This window comes from Perna viridis, chromosome 3, assembly GCF_037379345.1.
Source record: "Perna viridis isolate PV_CMFRI_1.1 ecotype Kerala chromosome 3, ASM3737934v1, whole genome shotgun sequence".
NCBI classification, from domain to species: Eukaryota; Metazoa; Mollusca; class Bivalvia; order Mytilida; family Mytilidae; genus Perna; species Perna viridis.
In genome coordinates, this window is record NC_142447.1 from 27,013,540 (window position 1) to 27,038,639 (window position 25,100).

General features: G+C 31.2%; 1 protein-coding gene across 6 annotated transcripts; it reads right to left on the reverse strand.

Annotated features, from left to right (window-relative positions):
- Positions 1-80: 80 nt before the first annotated feature.
- LOC148621664 (uncharacterized) lies at positions 81-24,228 on the reverse strand. 6 transcript variants are annotated; one of them, XM_088576276.1, is made up of 5 exons: positions 24,075-24,228; positions 13,378-14,185; positions 12,404-12,563; positions 6,042-6,126; positions 81-5,732 (listed from the first exon to the last, which is right to left on the reverse strand). In XM_088576276.1, the coding sequence occupies exons 2-5, from the start codon at positions 14,157-14,159 to the stop codon at positions 5,065-5,067; spliced, it is 1,695 nt and encodes a 564-aa protein (XP_088432402.1). In that variant the 5' UTR covers positions 14,160-14,185; positions 24,075-24,228; the 3' UTR covers positions 81-5,064. The 6 variants fall into 6 exon arrangements, with proteins under 6 accessions (XP_088432402.1, XP_088432404.1, XP_088432401.1 ...); XM_088576278.1 differs by lacking the exon at positions 24,075-24,228 and adding an exon at positions 21,635-21,763; XM_088576275.1 differs by lacking the exon at positions 24,075-24,228 and adding an exon at positions 20,570-20,676.
- Positions 24,229-25,100: the final 872 nt, after the last annotated feature.

Sequence of the window (25,100 nt, forward strand, 5' to 3'; positions counted from 1 at the left end):
TATTTGTATTGATCTGTAATTTTTGGAGTTATGTCCCTTGTGGAAATATCTACTGGACCAGCTATTTAAGTAAGACAGTATTCACTTCCATGAACTTTATTATCATAAAACTAGATAAAAGTTACACATGTTAAGTTTCTGTATAAAATGAACAACTGAGTAACTACATGTACATGTATTTTGTAGACATATGTTATGTGGGCTAACATTATTGACCTCAAAAGGCATGCTTTTTAGACATACAAGCATGTTAATATGTAAATTGTGGTTCAATGCATCAACTGAACATCAGGTTTTGTGAAAAAAATAATACAATGTCAAGAAAGGTGTTCTAAATGAGCAATAGCTACACCATCATGAAATATAAATCTACATACATGATAAGCATAACTCTCAGTCATTAAGAACAATTCTAAAAACAAAAATTCTTAAGGCAATTTAATCTGTCGAAAGAGTTAGACAATATCAAAACTCCACCTCTTACTAAAATTCTGAATTAAACAAACCCTTAACAGATTTCATGTATGTAAGTTTGTTCTTTTATTTACGTTATAAAAGTGATATGAACAATACACAATTACTGATGTATAGTTATTGGTTTCACCTGAGAAAAAAATCCTTAACTGGCAAAATAATCAGGCAATCAATTTGCATATGCTGACAGGGAAAACAAATGAGGGAATCCCCTTATATAAATATAATTTGACACTTAACATGAATCAATAGCTCTCAGACCTACTAAAAATAGAACATAAAATGGAGGGCAGTTTGTAACATAACCCTACATAACATCATTCAGAAAGGAAGTTACTATATATTCACTAGGAATAAAAAGGATGAATATATTTGCATGATAATTAGAAATTTAGCCACCTGAAGAAGATATAAACTTCTTACAAAATTGTTTGATCAGCATGTAATCTTTGATCTACATGAACTAAGAAATTAAATTATGTTAATTATTGAATGTCTTATGAGTGTAATGACATACATATGATAATGAATTTGTTGACTTGGACAGTAACATCAAAGTTTTAAAGGTATTGGTTTTGATCTAGGAATTAATTTTTTTTTCTCTCAGATTTAATTGTCTTGCTTAATGAATAAACTTCAAGTTTTTTTTATAATACCTGACTTTCAAAACTTTAAGCCAAAAGGTGAACTATATTAATTCTTTTCTATATGGTAAATGGGATGAGTCCATATATTCACTTCAATGCCAAGGTCACAATGAATTAGAATGTCTAGTAGTGGAATAATTAGTTAAAGATGACAGGAGTCACTACTACATTAGCTATAATTCAAGGCACTATCTTATCAGTAAATTATTACACTGTTTAAGAACAAAAATTGCTTCCTGAATACTAATTTAACACAGGGGAAATGGTTAAAATGTTTGCGTAAACATTTGTAAGTGTCATAGAATTCCTTTCATACTACAGTTTTTAATTACATGTACCAAAGACCTGTACTTAAAGAGATTTGCAACTACCTGAAATGGCTAATTTAACAAGTCTCTTACTGCTTTAATTATAGGTCTCTGCATGTACACATACATGAATTAAACTTTAAAAACAATAAAACTTATTATAGTTCTGAATGTAAGCTATTTTATATTGATACTACATTTATTTCATTTTTCAGTTTTAAAAATTTAATAGCAGGGGAATGAATTTCAAGAAGAAAGTGAGTAGAATTGAGGAAAAGGAACATGATGATACAGTTTTCTAATTAATTACATGTATAACCATTAAAATATGTGTCTGTATAAATCTAAAACATGTCAGTAATTAATAAACATAACTAATGTATTACATCAGTAAATGTCACACTGTAAAAACAAAAATTATCAATGAATAATTGCTCCCACAAAAAATTTGATTTGAGGTGAAATATTGCAGAGGACATAAGTACAAATATTACACAGACAAATTGAAGTGGAGGAAAGTAATGATAACATATTGAGAGAGAGTTTCCAGTTTTCCCTACTCATACATATTTAAATAATGTGATAAAAACATAAGGGACTATTATACATATGCATGTAAATGGATGAAAAGGGACTAAAATGCAAATGTACAAAATTGGTTACTGTAAATGCATGGTGGTCATGATGATTTAAAACAAGTCAATATGACTAATACTGATAAGGCACAATGGAGATATGAAGAAATAATAAGAAGGAATACAACGGTCAAGAGAAACAATTAAGATTTTTTGACATAAAAAAAAAGGTCCAAGAAAAAGAAAGATATTCAAATTATTAAAAATCACTTGCAGAGTTGAAATTTTTTTATTATTTCTTAATACAAGTTATTGGTAAGAATTTGATACTTGTTTCTTTTTTAATGAAATAATGTAAATGTTTGGCAAATGCAAACAATAGTGTAACTCCCCCCCCCAAATTAAATGTACAAAAACGAACTACCTATGACAAACTCATAAATATGTACAATGGATAAATTCATTGTTATTCTCAAATAAACATATATAGATATAAATGATTCTATTGCACAAGAGAAATTTCTGTAATACATGTACATCAAACAGTCTTACCATACAACCCAATAAATACAACCAATAAAAGTAAATATTTTTTATCTGGTTTTTACAAAGCTTTTCCAAATTTAAGAGGGAAAAATATTCTCTAGTGAAACAAAACCAAATAAAAATTGGACAAATTATCAAAAATGAATGGCAATAAATAAAAATTCATTTTTGCAGAGAATACAACCTCTTCTATGAAGTGTAACAGTAATAGTTTGAAATTGTTGTAGCACAAAAATAGACTAAAAGAATGAAACAGATAAAGGTCAAAGGACTTCAATTTCAACAAAATCATGATGAAATTATGACACTATTAGATCTATAAATATAATTTCATGTGCAGAATTATGTCCTATGACTAATGGTCTCTTTAACATGACAGGAAACCAGTAGTAAATGGTAACCAGTGGACAAGCATTCAACAAGCAGTTTACATGTGATCAAAGTCAAATTTGGATCTGCCAATCATTCTAACAATAAGCCATATATCTTCAGAATGACTGGAGTTCACTAGATACAGCTTTCAGGTTCCTTAAAATTTTACCAAGTAAAATGTCATCGAAAATGGAATAAATTATCATATAAACTTAATGACCTTGTCAATGTGATTACATGCCCTTTACTGATGTTTGAAATGAACTTAATTGTTTGAAATACATATTCAAACAGCATAATAAAGAGCATGTAGTTAAATAGAAAGTGTTTAATAAATTGAAAGTAGAAAACAAAGAGACAGAATGTCAGAAATTTTACTTCTGATACCATTGACTGCTATACTCCACTGTATAAATACAAGTATCTATTTGTTTGTTTACATTTAGATAATTAGTGTATATCTGAACCAAAATAAAATATAAAAGTCTATACAATCAGATGTCGATAATAATACACTGACAAGATGTGACCTCTTTAAGTGACCTTACGACTTAGAATGATGTGCAGAATTCAGTCATGCCTTTATCTAATGCTTTATCATTGTTAAGTTTGAATTAAGGTCATTTATCTAGTTTCAATGTTCAGAATCAACTATTGATACTGGGACAATCTATCTGGTCGAAAATTCGAAAATAGGTAGATCATCAAAAAAAACAAACAAAAGACTGGATTTTTGCGTCTAGTTAAAAGCCCACACTTCTTTTGACGCCCCAAGTCAGTGGTATATAACTTACTGAAATTAATATGACTTCCAAAGAAGTTTGCTTTATAACAATTTGACGGCAACTGGTACATGTAAAGCTTGTTCATGCCGACCCAAAGTTTTACCACTTATTGAAACAATGTATCAAAGGCGTGAAAACATAAAAATATCTAAGCAACTACTAAGCATGAAAGGTCTTAAAATTATATAAAATATAACAAAACAATTCTTATAGATTGTTCTATTTTAGTTAAATGAGATTCAGTTGTGGGCAAGCATGTTGAAAAAAATTGATTTTACAGTCTAGGATCAAAACCATTGTAATCAAAAAGAAAATTTGAAATTTTCACAATGATTTTAACCTAAGACTGTACCCTGAATAATATTGAGAAAAGATGAAAAAAAAAACAACGATAATACATCTTTTTACATATATGCTATGCTACATTCAATAAATTTGAATTGTAATTTTCTATTGAATTTAGCTGTAACTCCAACCAACCTAGTCCCTGCCTCACAATGATTTTATAAACTCAAGAATTTGATAGATGCTACTATTGAACTTAAAAGTTTAGTGGTGAAGTGGTTCTACTAGTAAAATCTTGGTAAAGTTATGAATTTTGTCAACCTATGAGATCTTCAAACCAGTAAAGTGAACAGAAAATTATTGACATAATTTTGACTGGTATTAATAAGTCAGAAATGATTGTAAAAATCAAGTTTCTCATAGAAAGTTTTTAAAAAAACAAGACACAAAATAATTGATATTTTACCAATTTATGTATGTAAGCAATAAACTATGAAATTTATACAACATTAACAAACAACAAATGCTATTTTGGTATCACTACATTTCACAAGTCATTCTATCACAACTTGAGCGCATGATAAAAATATAAGAATTTTCTGTACATAAAATAGCATTATAAGAACATTCTTTTATGAACTATATTCATTGTTGGATTAAAAAAATTACAGTAATTAAATGCCTTTGAATCTGTACATGTGTTTTTTGGTTGCATTGTTCATTGCTAAAACTTTATATTGCAAAAATTGAAGACTTGCTGATAATAATGAACATTTAAAGATCCTTGGTTAAGCTTGATTCTCTAGTGAACCAAATATATGTAAAATAAACCATGTTATGCATGAACAAATTGCAGATTTCTTACAATACTATCAAGAACAGTCTAAGTAAAAATTAGAATATTATAGTTCTTGGTTCACATGCTTGCAAGACTTTCATTCAACAGTCTTATTACACCCTTTGTAACCATAGTTACATAAGGGATTACTTTTTAATGTGCATAATAAAATACTATGGGATGTAATATTTTATGCACAATGGTGATAGTACCGAGATACAGTTAATATATATGTCAATCAATACATGATTCAATATTGCTGTATGATGCTGTCCTTGAGTAAGAATAGCCTGTGAAATCTTCCACAAAACCTGATGTTGTAATGTCACCTTCACTACCACGATAATCTCTATTGTATTTTCTGATGCTCTTCTTTGAGCTTTTGTTCTCGTTCTTGATATAGCCTTGGAATGTGTCTCCATAGCTACTAGCACTATTGACTCGCCGCAAGACTGGTTCAGCTGAAAGTTTCTCAACATCTTGTTTCTGAATTTCATAAAATTTGGCTTCAATATCACTGTACAAGAACAGATTGTGAGATTTAAGGAATTCTGGGATATGCCGTAAGCAACTGTCTAAATGATTGCAAGGTTTAGACATGAGTGACTCCTCAGTGTAGGCTTCACTAGTTGTGTCCATATTAAGGTCAATCTCAGAAAGAGGTGTGGACATCTCTTTCTTCCATGGAAGCACCTCATTACTGAATCTTACAAGGAACTTGACACACAAGCCAACACAAAGGTCTTGTAAAGCAGAGTCATGACCAGACTTGAAGAAATACTGGTGTCCTGTACTGTTTAAGATAATGTGCTCCACATCAAGGAAGTCTCTAGAGTTCCACTTTACCCTTTGACCCCAGGTCTCACCACTTTCATAGTAATGGATTTTGAAATCAAACTTGTCTGAAAAATAGATATTGAAACAATAAGTAAACAATTATGAAAAAAAGAGCAAAATGGGTATAATAATTTCAATATACTAGCCTTGGATCATTTCGTAAAATACCTTTTTTTTAAGTGTCTTTTGTATTACAAAGTGATTCATGTTGCAAAGATTTTAAAGACCTGAAAAAGTAATTGTTCATATATTTTTACTTCAACAATATAATGAACTGCATGTAACTTTTATTCCATGGTGCTTCATCAATAATGGAAAGGCTTCATTAAATGCACATTTCACAGACATGCTTTAATCATTTCTACTATAGGTACCTGAATTTCTCCACTTTGCAGAACAAATACAGTAAGGCTTGGATCCACATATCACTAAAAGTGCAAGTCGTAGATGGGGTGAACCCTGAAAAACAAGAGGTCATATTAGTCCATATTCATTTAGCAAACACACTACATATCAAGTACATGAACCATTCTTATTTCATTTTTTTTTTAAGTTTTGGCAGTAAATCTTTCACAACATAAATTCAAAGTGCATGGTTTATACAGAAAGTGATATCACGAAGTCAGACCAAACAATTTAAGACCAGATTGATATTGATATATGACGCAGAAGACCAGGAACTCCACTTCATAGATCTATATGATTAATATGTCCTTACTTCATTATTTGTTTTATGCACTTTAACATGTATTCTGAAATAATTTGAATGGTATCAAGTTGTAAATCCATCAGCTGAAGGATAGCAGTAGTGCAAAGAAGTACTCAAGCGAAAGTGTACATCAAAAGTACATGTACTGAAGCACTAAAGAAATATCATGATTGTAACAATTTAAGACCAAATTTTTTACATAAATTCTTCTGTGGCTTATAAAATTGTATTGTTCATAAACTGAAGTCCCTTATTTCAAAAAATGAATATTAGAAGGGATTTTTAGAATGACTGTCTAGCTTACTTTCTGATGCAATAAATATGTAATTTTAAGTAAACAATGCAGTTTGATGTTTATTGTAAATACATGAACAAAATGTACAATCCCTGCACCATTACTTATCATAAACCTAACATGAACTCTGTGGTTCCTTAAAAATTTGAATAAATCTGAAATGAAAAGAACAACTCTTTACTGATGTTTCCACATGAATAACAGTGAAAATAACAAAAACAGTACTTTTGTTCCCATGAGAAACAATATCTTGTTAAAAAATGTTTACTAAGTGTCAGATTCAGCTACACCATGGTGACAATACTCTATGACCTTGACCGTGACCTTTCAGTGACCTAGAAATTGTTGTTGAATATCAATATGCTGTTATTGCACTCAAAAGTTAAATTGTAAAAGTTGACTGGCGGGTGAGAAAAGTGCTTCAGACTGGCTGGGCTGTTATGTAAGACGATTAATTTCTGTTTAAAATTACATATATATTTTGTGGGAAAGTACATGCAAAAAATCATTTTCTTTGTTATGAAAATTGATACAATTGGATTAGAGAAAATCTGATTTGTAATGTAATTTATTATTTCACAGGACAGTAACCTTCCTTAAATGTAAGCGCTTATCAAGACTTATTATGCAACTTTCAACAATACAGATGCACATCAAAAACCCAAATCAATTTTGAATTTCAATATATGACCTTGTATTGTTTATAGATATTTAAGCAGGTTATGGAGAGTGCAACACCCTAAGCTTAAAGCAGCCAAGTTATTGTATTAAAATTCTAATCAGAAAATTTTCTTGTAAACTTCAATGAAATGCAATGTAATAAACATATTAATTCCTCCATATTTGGTACAAGCCCAAATTACACTTGAAATTTACAAGTCAACATTACACCCTGAATAATCACTTGGTGGAATACACAGACGTGATCTTGCCATGTAACTATAGAACATACCACTAACACAGTGGTGTACAATTTATCTCTACTAATAGATAGGTATTACAATTTTCTTTTTGTGAATTTAAATGAAAGACAGACATATGGTCCTTGGATTACACCCATCTACATTCCCAATTGTCACTGGGTTTATATTTTTGTCTACAGGAAAAATGACACCAGATAAAAGTCATACCATAATTATTTTTATCACAGGACTTATCCTAGGCTCAATCATTAACTATCATAAATATAATTTAGTAGTTAATGTAGTGTACATGTAATTTGTAAGTCACAATTCACTGTGGGAGTGTTTTTAGTGTAATACTGGTATGTCCCTGGGGTGCTTTTAAAATGTTAAAATTAAAATTTAAAAAAATGAAATATATATACTTGTTAAAAAGCCATTTGAGAAAGAAACCTTCAATGTGGACTACTTGTACACTTCATAGGATAGTATGAACCTATTTGAATGACCTCATGAACTTATAACCTGATAGGCATGACCAACTAAGGACATTATCCCAACATATCTGACCAGCCAAGATAATAACACCAAACTACCATGTAATCAGTGCTTGCAAGACTTAAAATCATTTTTTTTATCTCCAAGAGATCTAGAAAAGCACCATTCTGTTAAAAAAAAATAAGATATCCATACACATTATAAATAAAAAAAACTTAAGGACACTACATGAATCATTAGAGTGAAAATAGCTATATCGGTCTGCATTTTGAAAGGTAGCTTGACATTAAGTTTCTTCACCAAGAAGCAATTTCACATTTGCATGCAGGGGACATGCACAACATGAAAAGGTTCACCTGTTCAATTCTGTATTGTATTTTAGAAAAGTCCACCTAATTACAATCATAATTAATTAATGACAAGACTTCATAATATTCAGCCAGTCTACATAAATGATGAGACCATTAACAAACTGGTTTAAACCAGTTGGCAATAAAACATTTCCCAAAAATGTTAGATAGATGTAAACTTTTGACATGTCAGAGATGATTCTAAGATTTGTCATCCATATAACAAGGAAATATAATGTTACCATTTTCTGTCATAGAACAATATTAATACATGTATATGTTAATTAAATTGTTAGTAACTGGCTTTAAATGTCTTGTTTTGATCCCTGCTCACAAAAAAATCTTATATATACAAATTTATATACAAATCCATGTTTTATGCAATTGAGATTGTTGATTCAAACTGGGTTAGATATAGGTTTAGTGTTACTGAGTCAATTTGTTTCATTTAGATTTTTTAAATCATTATCAGCAATTTAGAAATGGTGCCAACTCTCACACTCAATCATTTTGAAGCTGATTTGGTTGCATTTCCCTTTGATCTATTGCTTCTTTTCCTTTGTTCTTTCAAACTTTCGCCATTTCACACATTTGCATCTTGAAAGCTTGGCAGCCCTGTTTTAGAAATGTCACCACCATTTGTAAGTCCATAAAAATGTCCAACAACCTCTTACTTAAATCTACAGAAATGTTTCATCTATATTCACTTCAGGTAAACGAGTTGGATCACTATAACTTTAACAAGACATGTTATGGTCAAATCAAACAATTGAAGATAAAAACTTCATTGATATTCCTCTCACAGCATATGTTGTAGAATTCTAATTAAAGACAAAAATCATACATATTGTCCACTTTACATTTAGGAGATTCACTTGATATCACAACTTGCATGGCAATACCCTTACTCTCCCAAGTTTTATTGCCTAAATTGTTATATTACCTCACTGTACACAAGGCCATATTCTGACTATCAATAATTTTATATCCCTACAGTTGAAACAGACAGGTACAAGTTGTTCAAGGGGGGATTCATCAGTCAACAAATAAACACTGATAGTTATTTTTGTTTAAACATTACATGTACAAAGGGGACATAAAGTTCAACAAGTACATGCATTCATCTTGTACCTGAAAATTGCTGAAGTCAGCACATTTGAGGACACAGTTCTTGCATTTTGTTGTCTCCTACTGATGTACTGTGTTCACAGCTGGTGTCTAACGGCAGGAGACTGGGAATCTACATTTAATAAAGGCATAGGTTTGTATGTACATATGCATATTACATTCACTTTCCCTTTACCACTGTCACCCTTTAATTTCTGGGGGGTGACAGTTTTGTGATATAAAATATCAACTTACTCTTGTCTGTATTTAAATACTTTGTTTCAATATTTGGCCATTGGAGACATTAAACAGATTAAAAACGTTGACTCAGATGGTCATGAAAATTCATGAGTTTGATTTTTTTTTGTTACCTTTCCCTATAGGTAAATATTAAACATAATACAGCATAATTTGTAAAGAGCCCTGGACATAAAATATGATATATAATGGACATGGTTTTTTTTCACCTCTTCATAGTACAACTGAACAATAATATAGCTCTCATAACATGATGTTTGACCCATACATAATGGTACTTTTTTAACCTTTTCACAAATTTCAGAACAGATCAAAATACAATACTCCTAAGTTTGGGCATAAATTAGATATCTATCTTTACCCTTTCTTGTATATAAATAGTTTTTGAAAAAGTTCAGACCAAGTAACACATGAATGGTTTCCTTGCAGAGCTAAACATCCCAACCCAGCTGAACAATGGCATTTGCTTAAAATCTTTCAAAAGAAAATAGATTTTAAATCCAGTAATTCATCTATCTCCTTGTTCTGTAAGTAAATACCTTAAATCTAGAGTAATTCAGGGCACCTACTTAGTGTGCAATTCTATCCATATTAATAAAGTGTCATAAAATTAGGACATTTTCAACTGACCACTGAGCAATGATCTATCCTAAATCTGGGACATTCTCCACTGACCACTGAGCAATGATCTATCCTGAATCTGGGGCATTCTCGACTGACCATGGAGCAATGCCATGGCTATTAAAATTTCAAAGGAACCTGTTCAGGATTAAATACAGAGTAAACAATTATCATTCAAACCCTATGCCTACTGGTAATTATATGGCAGTTTATAATTTCTCTATGAACAATGGGCTTCAGATAACAAATATCATAGAATGGGAATATGTTGAATTTAAGTCATTCTGAACTTTAAATAAATTTACCTCCATATAGAAAGTAAATGTCCAAACACTTTAACAGTAGCATTAAATTTCATTTTAAAGTACATGCTGGTAAAAGACTTATACTAACATTTAATTAGAAGGGATTTTCTTTATCCTTACAAAAAAAGCTACCAGTCACAGTACAACCCTTGTCCGTAGTGCTCTGGTCAAGCAGTTTCATAACAGCAAGTGATTAAAATTTTTAGAGCATGAAAGACTGGATAATATCAATATATACTTCTATAGAAAAACTTATGGTAGAACTGTACACAGATGACCTTGAATTATTCACTTCTGTACTATTCACAACTGACTATTTAAATGGATGTTTATACTTGGAGAAAGGACTCACAAAGTCACTAAAAGAATATTAAAAAAGATGTGCTGAAAAATCAATATAGGAATCTTAAATACACTGATTTTTTTTTCTCAAGAAACAAAAGCATTGTTGAACTGTTAAGGTTAGGAACACTAAGCATGTTTACATTAACTTCTAGCATATCAAATCTGTTGAGGAAAAATTATGCCGAAGAAAATACCTTTTACATGTAACTGATTTTGACCACAACAATTTTGACCAATTAGAATAAAGACAACAAGAACAATCATCTTCAATATATGGCATTCTAACTATAATGACTGGAAAGATAATCACTAAGCTACCAGGTAGTCCTGGTTAAGTAAAATTACAGGACCTAATCTGGAGGGAGAAATGAGCAAAAACTTCTCCTTGTTTGGGCATACATCTCCTATATGTCTTAGACAGGGAGAAGTTTTTTTTGTAATAGATTACATAGACAAAAATGTAGATATTGTTATTTTCAAACAGAGACTACTCAAACTACTTCTTCACATTAATGTCTAAATGAGGTCCTGAAATTATTACATCATGGACTACAACCAGTCAACATGTGATTGGTCACTACATGTACCTTTGATCTTCTGATGACCTTATTGAACTCCAAAAATCTGACAAAAAAGTATCCTTATATTCTATATTTAGAAAGGCCTTGGTGTCACACTATAAAATCATATAATATTGCTGACAGCTATGTATTGAAATATAAGCTATGTTCTGATGATCCCACTTCATAAAATTTCCCAGGGGGCACAGGGAAACTAGCGACATTTAACAATTGTTGTAACTTGGACTGTAGGTGAAAAAAAATGCTTCAACTGATCAGGGTATATTTTCGTGATATATTTTGCACTCAGAAATGTAGATCAAAAAGCTTTCTTATGTAAAACACTATCACATTTCAGAAGGCTTGCTTACAAAGTATTATAAATTGACATTATGTACATTTTTACATGCATGTACTACCATTTATATATATTAAGGTGACACGTATATGTAAGAACCCAAACAACCAAATACAGGAAGTAGAAGTATTCAGAAGATGGTCAATACTAAACTACATAGAAAAGACAACATGTAAAATACATTATCAGAGATAAACAGTGATAGATTTTGGGGTTGACTTAAGCATCAGAATTAAATTTGACTGGCAGGACTTTGATATTGAGCTCATCAGAAAGTGTAAAACTGGCCAAAATTAGTTACTGAATGACTATGAAATCACATACATGTACATGTAGTTCAGACTTACTCTGTAATTTGTAAGCAGATGATTTTGTCAACCCCTATATTGTGCAAGGCTATAGCATGCATTTTAGTATTTAATACATACATCAACTGTGTCTAAGTTCTCTACCACTGGAAGTATACAAGCAACTGGTTTGTTAAAAGTATGCATCCTGATTTGAATACCGGATGGAAGTTCTGAATGACCAGAGTTCGGGCGTACAGACCAACATTCTAATACTGTGTTCCTCTCAGAACTCACCAACCTATAACATGATAATTCATTCAATTATAAATGGACAATAATATACATGTATATGTATGTTTCTCTTGCAATCTCAATTTTTCTCAAATCTCATACACCCTCTTTTCAATTTATTCAATAATTCACAACACTTAGGGCCTTTCAGAGCTCACTTTAAGGTGTTAACACTTAGTGAAGACCTTTTGGTGATCTTTGAAAGAATCTACAAAATGCACTACATGTATTTTGTATTTAGGTTATACATTGGTACTATAACAGTTCTTTTTTCTTTCTTGTCAAGACTTTTATTATCCCCTTTCTATTACCTCATTTTGAATCTAATTCACACTTTATACCAAATATGTTGATTTATAATTTTCAGCTACATTTCAATATCAAAAATCCATAAATAAAACTAAGTTTTTTGGCAAATTAAAGACTGGGGATTAAAAATGTTTTGATAATGTTTTCAAGTCAATAACCCAATATACAAAATCAGCAAGCAGTGACCCTGATGGGTTTGGGTACAAAAACATTCATCCTTTGTGTATACATACTGGTATATTCCACCAAAATACCTTTTCTGAAGTACATGTAATATACACATTACATTGTAAAATGGGCACCTGTTTCTAAACCTTAACACTGTTAATTGTTCTACAATGTATGATATATGGTGCATTGTTAAGACATTGAATTGACGCAAGTATTTTGGGGAAAATTGACTTTGTATGATAGAAAATGATAGCATTCTATTAAACTGATCAATTGTGGGTAAAAGAGTTGTGTGAAACTTGGCATAAGTGATATACACAAAGAGAATGACTTCAACTTACTTTTGTGAGCTTGCAATGAACCCCCTGTGTCTGACATCCTCCTCCTTATTGCCCTTAGTCATAGGAGGGAAGGAAGTAGGATCACCTAACATCTCCAGCAGTGTCTGTGAGCTTCGGAATGGTTTGTCTATGGATATTGGACGAAGCCACACAGATGGATCACCTTTGAACTCATCAAGAATGCTGAGTTTAATTTTAATTGTCATGTGATGGGCATAGCCATCCAAACTGAAGTTCAACCTCACATGGTTTGTAATATAAGTGTCTATAGGCAGTCCCATGCCAACTCCATTGTTCTTAGCCAGTACAAAGCACTCAGTAACATTTCCAACAGGTGATGTTACTGTCTCTGAGCTAAAAACTCCCATCTTTTTGGTCTTGAAAACTATCATGCCAAAGTTGAGGTTCACTCTGTCTCCAGGGGCATATGGGAAAGATATGATGGAGTCTTGTCCCTTTGGAATTGGCCATGTCCACTTCTTGCCTTTACGTACCAATTCTCGCTCTAACAAATCTGTAACTGTTTTGTAGTTTTCTTGGAATGAGAAAGAAAGCTTTACATCCAATAATTTAACCTTCTTTGGCACTCTGTTTCTAAATATTTCAAATGATGTAACACCAACTTTAAGTTTTCTAGCATGGGATTGTCGGAGAATGTCCGGATTGTAGTTTTTCTGCACTGAGGTAAAGGGGTTCTCAAAATCCATGATTAAATCTTCAAGAGAGAGCGACGCTGACATCCTACGCTCCTTCATCGTGCTGGAATTCAGTTTTGGCCTCATTTAGATTGGATTGATGTCTACAAGTCCTGAAAATATAAATGATAAAAAAATGTTACTTCAACAATAAGTAAAAATGAACAAACATACCAAAAGTCAAAGCAATGAAATTATACATACAACATATTTATCAACGAAAGCTACACACCAGTACATTTATGTACATGTATCATATGCATGTATGTCCATTTATACAAATGACATGATGAACTGTTTATCATTTCAGTGAAAAAAATGCAAGCTGGCTGCAAACTCTTAACAAAATAAACCTCATTACTCATAGCCAAAAATAGAAAGTTAGACCAATTCTGACAAGCTGATGTGACAACATAACATATAACATTATTTCACATCATATTTAGGTGTAAAAGTAGACATGTAGCAATACATGTATTTATTACATATTAATAAAAGCCCAGTACTTGTTTATCAACCATAAAAACATATAATTTGATACAAATATTCAGACTTGACATAGAAAATTTATTTGACAGCATACATCATGTTACTTTCTAAAAAAAATCATCCTTAAATATTGTTATTTTTCTTCACCTTTAGTCTAAATAAATACAAAATGTAAAATTAAATATTCCAATGTAAAATATTCTCCTTGCAGTTAATAACTGTATACTGTACAATGTTTTGACAAAGTTGTTTATGGCTTAATATAAATATATAAAGTTTGCAGTCAATGGGAACATTGACCGCTGCGTTTACCAAATAAAGAAACGGAAATGTAATGAGCATCTGTTACAACAAAATTACATCAATTTATAAGAAAAACATCTTTTATTAGACCTTCATCTTTAAATGTACCCCCATGTTTTATTCTAAGGACTCCTACGTTTACACTATTTTTTCTGGTAAAAAGAGTAAAAAAAGGGTTGTTTAATCACTTTCATTAATTAACTACAACTTGAAAACAATGTAATTAAAATGTGACACTGTGTCCTTCATTCATAAACATCAATTACTTTGTCTAGAAAACAAAACAAATATTTCTATGTTGTAAAAGCCATGGTTGATTGCCAAATTAACTTGTCATTTTTATACCAACACCCAAGAAGAGATTCTGAACAAATCTTTGAAGTAAACCATTGAAACATAAGATGCTGTATTTGTATATACATAAAACATTGTGTTAAACAAAGTCCTTTTAGTCTAAACATCTAATTAAGATGAATTTGTCTGTATAAAATATCAAAAGCCAGCATAATTCTGGTGTTCATCATATTGAACATTTTTTTAATTTTCAAAATTGCAATTATCATGTTTGACAATTCACAAAATAAATCAAAATGAAAACCAGAACTAATTCATTGAATTAAGACATTCCCATACCTTCATGACTTCCTTTTCATAAAATTTTACCAGTAAAAATTCTCACCTTACCCATAAAGCCTACTACTGGAACTAAATTACAGATAGTCCTTATAACATCATAGATTATCATAGATAGCAATGCATGTAATATCAAAATCCTTTTGACCACAATTATCTTAATCTCTTTGAATAATCTTATATTAAGATTACTTTTTGTGATTAAAATGTAATAATGTACCAATATTGAATAATAGGTCCCCTAAAACTTGACTATATCCTTTTTATGAGTGTTATAAACCAACCTAAGACAATGCATGGGTTTATGTAGACACTAGGATTATAATTACTTAATAAAAAATTAATTTCTAATTTCCTGACTTATGCCATACTCACTCATAATTTAAATCCAATTAAGTTAGCAGTATAGTTTTTGAGCATTTGTTTCAATTGAAAATAATGAATTAATTGACATTTTGACGAATGATTTACTTTTCTATAATTCAGGAACTTCCCCTATAATGTTTTTGATTTTAACAGAAAAATTTTCAAAGTTACATTAGCCTAACTTTTTTTAAAAGATTTTTTTATCACAGAAATTGATCCCCTAAAAATTAAAAAAAAAAAAAAAGAAGAATAAAAAAAAAATGTAAATGCATGTACATGTGTGATAAAATTTTATCTAATATCTGTACCTTAAGTGCAGCACAGCACCAAAGCACTACAAGTAAATCCTCAGATAAATTTAATTATTGAGGTCCGAACACTCTCCAACTTAAATTGAGGTAGTAGTGAAAACAAGCCATCTTTATATACCTCATTATCGAGGATCAACTCACCTGAACCAGCTGATATATCTAACTATATGAATATCCATGTCACCTTATACATATTTAAATTATAAGTTCATGGTTTACCAATAGAAAAGGTAGAACTTCAGCACAATTCATTGTTCCCGATACTTTCAGAATAAATATTGAAGTCCTTGCTTCAGAAATTCTATTAGCAATTACTACACAATGTATCAATTTATTCACATATTAACTGTACTCTGTATTTTGAAACATCTAATTTTCTAAGAAAAATACAAATAATAATAAAAAAATATTGAATGTAGCTGTTACTTGTTGATTGAAACCTTACAATACATGTACTATGTAAGAAACTTTATTTAAATTGTATTTCAATTAATATTACGGATTTCCTAATAACAAATGTTAAATATAACATTTACTGTGTGCTATTAATAAACCATTTAAATTTTACGTCAGTCAGTGTCGCTGTAATTTCCAAATTCAATTGAAAATTGCTTTATCCGTTAGGATGTATACTATTTGCTAGATTTACTGGGAGTCATAACAGCTAAAAATCAATCCAGGTCTAACAGTTTGATAAAACCATGTAATGATATGTAAATACTACAACCTATTTAGACGTATAATTTGCTAACAAGGAAAACATGTAGAAAATCTGTGACATGTGCCTAATGTGTATTTAACCCAAAACACAGTGAAATATCACTTTGGCATTACCATGCATGTACAAGAATACAAAATTCTTGTCCTTAAATATATATTAATTTAATTTTTATGTTAAGATTTCTGATTTTAAAAGGGTTTTAATGTTTACTCTTTACATATACAAGATTTTCAAAACAAATTTACATTGTATCAAACAGAAATGTTTCTTGAATGAATATGCATAGAAAAAAAACCACCATGTCATCACTTGGTTAGTAAATCATTACATCCCTGGGTCCCTCAGCCTTTTGTAGTCCCTGAAGACATTTTTTAAAGATCAATGAAGGCAAAATAAAAGGAGTAGTGAAATAATACTTTTATTTAAAGGGTAACTATGTAGGTAAAAAATGTAATAAGAAAGGCATCTACGTGATGAGAAGTATTAGCTTTCACTTTGCTTTCTTATGAAACATACCAACAGAGCATGTTTCAATTGAAAAGTTTGTCTCATCATTGAAGCTTGTTTCATGTACATGTATATGCACTTATTAAAATGAGAACACCTAGATAAAAGAAATCATGAAGTACATGTATAATTAACAAATGTCAAAAAAATAACAGACCTAACAGATGTAAAGAATGACCATTCATCTCTGGTGCCTATCCTCTTAATCCAGCAGTTGTGGTACAATCACATAAGATTAGACACCACAATTTAGCAATGACCCTCTATTACACACACCACCACATCAAAGCTGACCATAATGATTTTAAGATTACCTGTTCTATTGATCACCTATACAAGTATCGCTTCAATTATTTTCAATACCTGGGGATAATAAACTTTGTTATTATGGTCAATAAGCCTAGCTGGACAAAGAAATTGGACCCTGGGGTATTAACATTAAATTTCAATGGAGCGAGTATGTGTAAACAGCCAGGTGCTAAATGTAAAAGGTTAGGGGGAGTTATTTCCCTTTAAAACTAGTCCATTATATTTCACCTTGAGGGCCATAGGTACATGTATTTGATGAAAACCAATAAAATTTTATGGTAACTGAAAATATAAAATTCAAAACACATTTGATATTTTTGGTGTCTTTTACAAATGTAAATACACATTTAAGTACATGTAGTAAAACATTTATCTATAATGTAATATTTACTGAAATTTTGCCAATAAATATCTGAATTAATTTATTTTTCTAATACAAATATATTTAAATGGGCCATTTGTTTGAACAAGAATACCCATTTTTACAGTATTTTGAAAGTGTTAATACCAGAGTTATTACATTTATTTTCAAATATACCATAAAGGATGAAAATAATCAAGACCATAATTTTCATTTATAAATTATCCACTTACATGTACATATTCCAAGCGACTTTATATATGAATAAGACTTAATTTTCAAAACAATGAAAATCAAACAATTCACACACATACAATCAGTAGCTGTATAAATACAGAATGACCACTTTCATACAGGTAAATACATGTCAAAGTGGAAATCCCATCAACTTTCATGTTGGACTTGACATAAAGTCAAACCACATCAACATGAAATCAGGGTGCATCATCAAGTCATGTGACTCATTAATTCCTGTGGTCAGTCTTGTGTAGTATAACTGAAGGCTTCTTTGTGTGAAGATAAATATTATCATACAATTCATCAATTGAATCAGACAGCATTGGTGAAAAATAATACATTAATAGTAGTAATACACATTAAACTCTGTACAGGTGTCATAGGATATTTATCTAAGTTTACTTTATGTATAATAATAAGTCAGAAAACAAATCACCAAGTAATACTAAAATACCATTTCACAGTAAATACATTTTATAATATTCACATGAATTCTGGAACTTAGTTTTAAAAACAGAAACTTATTGAAACAGTAAACAAAAAAAATATTTACCATGAACTTTTGTTTATTTGTCTCTTGTGAGCATTGAATGTAGCATCATGTACCCAGTAAAAATCAAACATTCTTAATAAATCTTTATAACAGCTGCCATTCTGAAATATTGTTTACACTGAAGCAATTCAAGGACACATATTAAATGTATAAGCCTTTGTCGGGAAGTGCAAATGACTTACTGCAACAGATTAGTTTACAATGGTACATGTATGTTCATTTTTTAATAAGTTCACTGAAGTAAGATCAAGGATACTTAGAGCAGGGACATCACATGTTTTCATACAAAATGTTTGATATACCTTACAGCATCTAAATTATAAGCCACTAGAATACAGTAATGCCAAAACATTAAATGCCATATAAATAAACATGTATATTGTGCAGGCATGTCACTAGCTACTAATCCCAATTGAGATTCAGTTACATAGCTTGCTACATGAAGACCAAAGACTTAATAGCTCCAGAATGTAATTCAAATATGGACTGGTCACAAGAAACTTATCTTTTATTTACTACGGGAAACTGCAGGGTAGTAAATGGGCATGTGTGACATATACATTTACTTTATGAGGAAGGGCTTAGGGTAACCAAGCTCATCAACTACAATGCAGTTCACATAAAAGGGTCTATTCCACATAACACAATAACCAATCTTTTATCTTCTTTTTTTAATAAAATTGACTGCAGTCACTGTCTTTTAACACAATTCTTTTGTAATATCAAAAACTAACAGTTCTGATTATCAGAAAATAAAATAGATCAAAATCTGAAATATCCATCTATACTCCCATACGAAAAAATCCTTGCAGTCAGGTAGTATGAAACAATCATGCATAAAGTTAGAGACCAATTCACAGGGGTGGGTCCAGGTGAGGGTGTTATGTATGTACCCCCTCCCCTTTTTCAAAGAAAAGTAAAAACTATTGTAATCTGCTTAAAATTGTATTGAATATGGCAATTTGTCATACTTATTCATTACACATGTTATAATCTCTCTTCCTTTCATACTGATTCTCATAATCACGCCTCCCCTCAATAAAGTCCCGGATCCGCCCCGGTCACAGGCACTTGGGACCTGGATTTTTTTTTTATTTTCTTCAACAATATCATTAAATCATTTTGTTTCCATATTTGAGTTATTATGCGTGTTCTTTGACATGTCCGCTTGCTATTTATTGCTGTTTATACTATGCCTAGTTTTCATCTATATACTTCTCTATGAAAACCAGGCATAGTATAAACAGCAATTTGAAAAAATCCTGCAGTCCTTTTCACAAAAAATCGTAAGTGTAAAATTAGTCGTAAGTTATGATGTCATAATAGAGTTAAGTATTGTGACGTCACAACTTAGGACTATTTTTATTCTTACGATTTTTTTGTGAAATGGGCTGCTGGTCCCAAGTGCCGGTGCCCCTGATTCACGTATTCAAAAATTTCTCAATTATTTGTAAAAATTCTTTTGTTTTTGCAAAACAAACAAAAGACAAAAACTGACAGTATTGCCAGTAAACTTCCAGGTATATTAACAATAAACAATTCCTATTTTCATTTTCAATACATTGTATACATGTACATAGGTGAGGAAATTTGACCTAATTGTTTGTAACTTTATCCACAACTCGTTCGTTTTAGCTACAACAATGTGATGTATTAACTTATTTGTCGGTATATAAATACTTTCGGTTAAATTTGATAATCACTTACATCTTTTTCCTTCTTTTTGTCTTCATTTTGACAGTATTTGCAAGATCTATTTTGAAACTGGATTTAACATTTGCACTTCCGGTTAATAACTTGACCCCAAATAGATCCCTTATATGGTTATCACGTGACAATGATTCATTGCGTTATCAGGTGTGAAAATAGGTAAATTAAATCAATGAACTATTTGCGGGGGAGTTTTTCTACCCCCGTCGATGTTACAATTAAATACATTTAAACTTGTCATTTTCCTCTTGCATGGGTTTCAATTAGAATTTATATAAATCCTTGGAGTAATCAAAGGAACCAATTAAGTAGCACTCCAGCTAAGGATCATGCAAAATGTGATTCATGGGTAAAAAACCTACATATTTTTATTTTTGATATTTTGTTTGAAATGTCATAGTAAACAGAAATTAACATGTGGTTTTTCATATAACCCATGCTCTTAGGAGATTAAAATTGTATAGATTCCACTGTAGATTTCAAAATTATGGGAGATAATTCTGTAAATGACACTCAAATACAATAGAATCGACTGGATTTTCGATGTTGATTATCTTCTGAGAGCAGGCAGATTTGAATGAATAATTACACATTTCATAGTATAGACCCATAAAACAACTTAATTACAAAAATAAAAATATGTAGCCTTTTTTAGGGTGTATCACATTTTTCAGATTTTGCATGATTCTTACAAAGACAGCTATTTAATATTTGAGCGAAAATCAAAAGAATGTAATCCTGGGAAAAGACTAGATGTGGAAAGCAAAGAACGATAGGATCTCCATACGCAGGTGCTGAAGGGATGTTGCCACAGATAAAAGGAAAATTGACAATACGGAATGAAAAGTCATCGCGTTTGTCGTAAAGTTTGGTCAATAGTTTTCCTTTACCATCGATCTGTAAGTGTAGGTCAAGATATGAGGCTGACTTCACAGTGTATGTAGTATCGTTTATCTCAGGTTCTTTAAGGGTAGATGCGATGTATAAAACCCCCGAAACTAGAATTGTTTAACGTTAATAATAAGCCATCAATATAGCGGAAACTGAGATTAAATGATATACCTAAACGATGTTCTCTCTTTTTGGATCAAATCAGCTAACTTCATAAGAGTGAAGGAATAGGTCAGCATGAGGTTGGGCAAAATTTGTTCCCATGGGAATGCCGACTGTTTGTTGAAAAACGCGTCCACTACACTGAAAAAAGGCGTCATCATGATTAAAAGTCTGAACCCTAGGTAGAGTTAAGATATACAGCAGGTACCAAAATGTGTGAATATGTGTATGCACATCCATGGCGGCCCGGCCTCCTTATACTAAAAAAGTTGTTTGCTTATACAAAAAAAAAAAAAGAAAAATAGGCCAGTCTGAGCTTCCCTCCATTTCGGCTACTAATAGTTCCAGAGGCGGATCCAGGATTTTAGGCGTGGGAGGAGGTGATAGAATTGGATTGTAGGAATATTTTGTGAGGGAAAAAAATCAAGATTTCATGCACGCCCCGGCATACCCGTCATTGGAACCGCGCCTGAGTTGCTGCTTTTAAAAAATGCAAGATAGAAAATGATGCTATTTTAACCACCAATAAGAAATATGTAAGACCAATGATTTGTAAACTTGGACAAATAATTGTAATTGTAATATTATTATATTCAACACATTTTAAAGAATATTTATCTATATGAATAATATTTTGAATCGTAAAAAATAACAGTGCACATTATTGGCAATGGTTTTCAATATATATGGATAAAGTTTAAATGCGCTACTAGCCAGTAAAATTTTAATATTATCGGATCATCGTCGACGTTCTTGACTATACAACACAAACAAACATGTATACCTTTCATTTCAGGTTTCAGAGGGTGTAAAAATGGTTTATATTCGAAATAATTTTGACTGCATGTGAAATTAATTTACACACTCAAATAGTGTGCATATTTGGTACAAGTTGTGCTGTACAAATCAATAGACACCACTGAGAAAACTAATTGCAAAAGGAAAAAATCTTTTTTATCCAATTAAAACAGTACAACAAAAAATGCTATAATACCAAACACTTAAAATATTTTGCGATGTAATGTTTGGTATACATATGGAGAACAGATTTGTTTATATTACGTACCCCCACTAAAATATTTTTTAAAATATTTCCCGTTTCAAACGGAATATTAAATATATAGTAAGGCGCTCCGATCTACAATTGCCGTAACAGTTAAAGAAACTGTTTTTTTTGGGGGGGTTTTTTTTTTGTTTTTTTTTTTTTTTTTTTTTTTGGGGGGGGGGGGGGGGCTTTGTTTTAATGAAACTACGCGTGACTATAATAGTCGTCACGTAATTCTGTCGTGATGTGCGATGAGTACATTTTACTCACGAATTTTGCAAATTTGCGAATGCTTGATAATATTCGAAAACGAACGCCGTAAGAATTGCGCATTAAACGCAATATTATATTCTTAGATTGAGTTTGACGCTAGAGATATCAAACACACTGGCGAATGGATGATACAAACAACGCATTTTCCAAAGTTGCCAACAAAGGGAAGCACAACTTTGATAATAAAAAAAAAACAAAAAACAAAAAAAAACAAAAATAAAACCGGAAAAGAAGACAAAAAAGCAACAGCCATCAATCTTATAAACGAAATTAAACAAGAGTTTCATAGCAAAAAAAATGCTATAAAATCCACAATTTCCACATAAGAGGTATAAATCAAAACAAAATACGAACAATTCGTGCGCTCAAGTACACTTTTTACGCTATATTTTAAAAAAGGAATTCTTGTTCAGGCACATGTATGAACAGACAAATAAAGAAATTAATATACACGCATATATAGTGAAAATGAACTGCATTGAAAGAAATACCTGATGCAATGGTGTTCTTTTTTTTCAGTATTGAAAAAAAATGCTCCCGAATTGTGTTTTTTATTCAAGCTGTAAATCTAAGAGCACAGGCTCTTGGGACCAGGATTTTTTTATCACAAAAATATCATTAAATCATTTTGCTTCCATATTTGAGTTATTATGTGTGTTCTCAGACATGGCCACTTGCTATTTAATGCTGTTCATACTATGCCCAGTTTTCCGTCTATCTCCTTCTCAATCGGACATGTCTGAGAACACACATAATAACTCACATTTGGAAACAAAAGGATTTAATGATATCTTTAATGATGCAAAAAAAAAAAAATAATAAAAAATAAAAAAAAATAAAAAAAAAACCCTGCTTCCAAGAGCTTGTGTCTAGGAATAATTGTTTTGTGATACGAAGAAAAACTAATACAAGAACGTACGTGCTATTAACATTTGAAATTTTGCAAATACTTTAAACCGCAAATTTGAAAAAAAAATTGTCATACAACCTAGAATAGACACACTAGTTATATATGTTGCATGTATCATATGTTTTTTAACATAATTTATTGGATGTTGAAAGGGTTAAAGCCAATTTGAATATGTGCAATATTTATTTTATAAGGAATCCAGAAATAAAAAAAAACCTTACCAGATGAAAATCAATAAAATCAGAAGACAACTTAATCCACGGAAGGTTCTTTGATGTTGTTAGTCCAAGTCGACGAGCTAAGAATAAGCAGATGATGGAATAAACCGAGATATATATATGTGTGCTATCCCCAAGGCTGACCAAAGTCAACATACCAGACATATCTCAGAGCTGCCCTATTTCTGACATGATCGTGATTGGGGACTTGTGTTATATCATAATAAAGATAAAAAATCGAAAGAGACTGATAATGATATCACTGAAAAATAACGGCAAAGCTATATAAAATTTAATACTGTTAAAATGGATACTGGCTTCTTTCAACACGTTTTCATAAAAGAAAACACGAAACAAAAACAGTCAGTTCCAATCAGTACAAATTAAAATTAAAGCGAAACAGCAACATGAATTAACTAAAGCAATACTTCTTTTTTATTTCGTATAAGTTGGGTGCAGAGATTCTTAAGATTGTGTCGAAGTTTGTAATTCTGATATCATTTCAGACAAACTTAAACATAAATATAAACATACAAAGCTTCGATGGAATTCAGGCAACGACAATCATGACAAATAGACATATACAGTACTCCTACAACGTAAGAGGTTGGAATTCCGTTCCTCCATAGGATGGCACCAAATCAGAAAATAGCTTGCCAGAAAACCTCTAGCATTGCTGGAGTACAGATACAGAAGAAAGAATATTAGCCTTTTTCGCCCATTCTTCATTATTTACGCAAGTATATTGACATGGAAAGTGCAGCAATACCAAGCGTCAAAAGAGAGTAAATCCACAGGCAAAAAGAGAGAAAGGAACACCAAAAAGAACACGTACATACATAAAGTAAAGGTCCACACAGAAACGAGCAGCACGGTCCCCATTTTAAAATAGCAGATGTTCCGGATGGGTAAACAGTTCTCGCCTCTTACAAGACACCCATCATGCTGTCCGTTTTTAAAGTCCTGCATGTGTGGTTAAAAAGGAGGAAAGCCATTGACAGATTGAAGACGTTACTTGTCAAACTGACA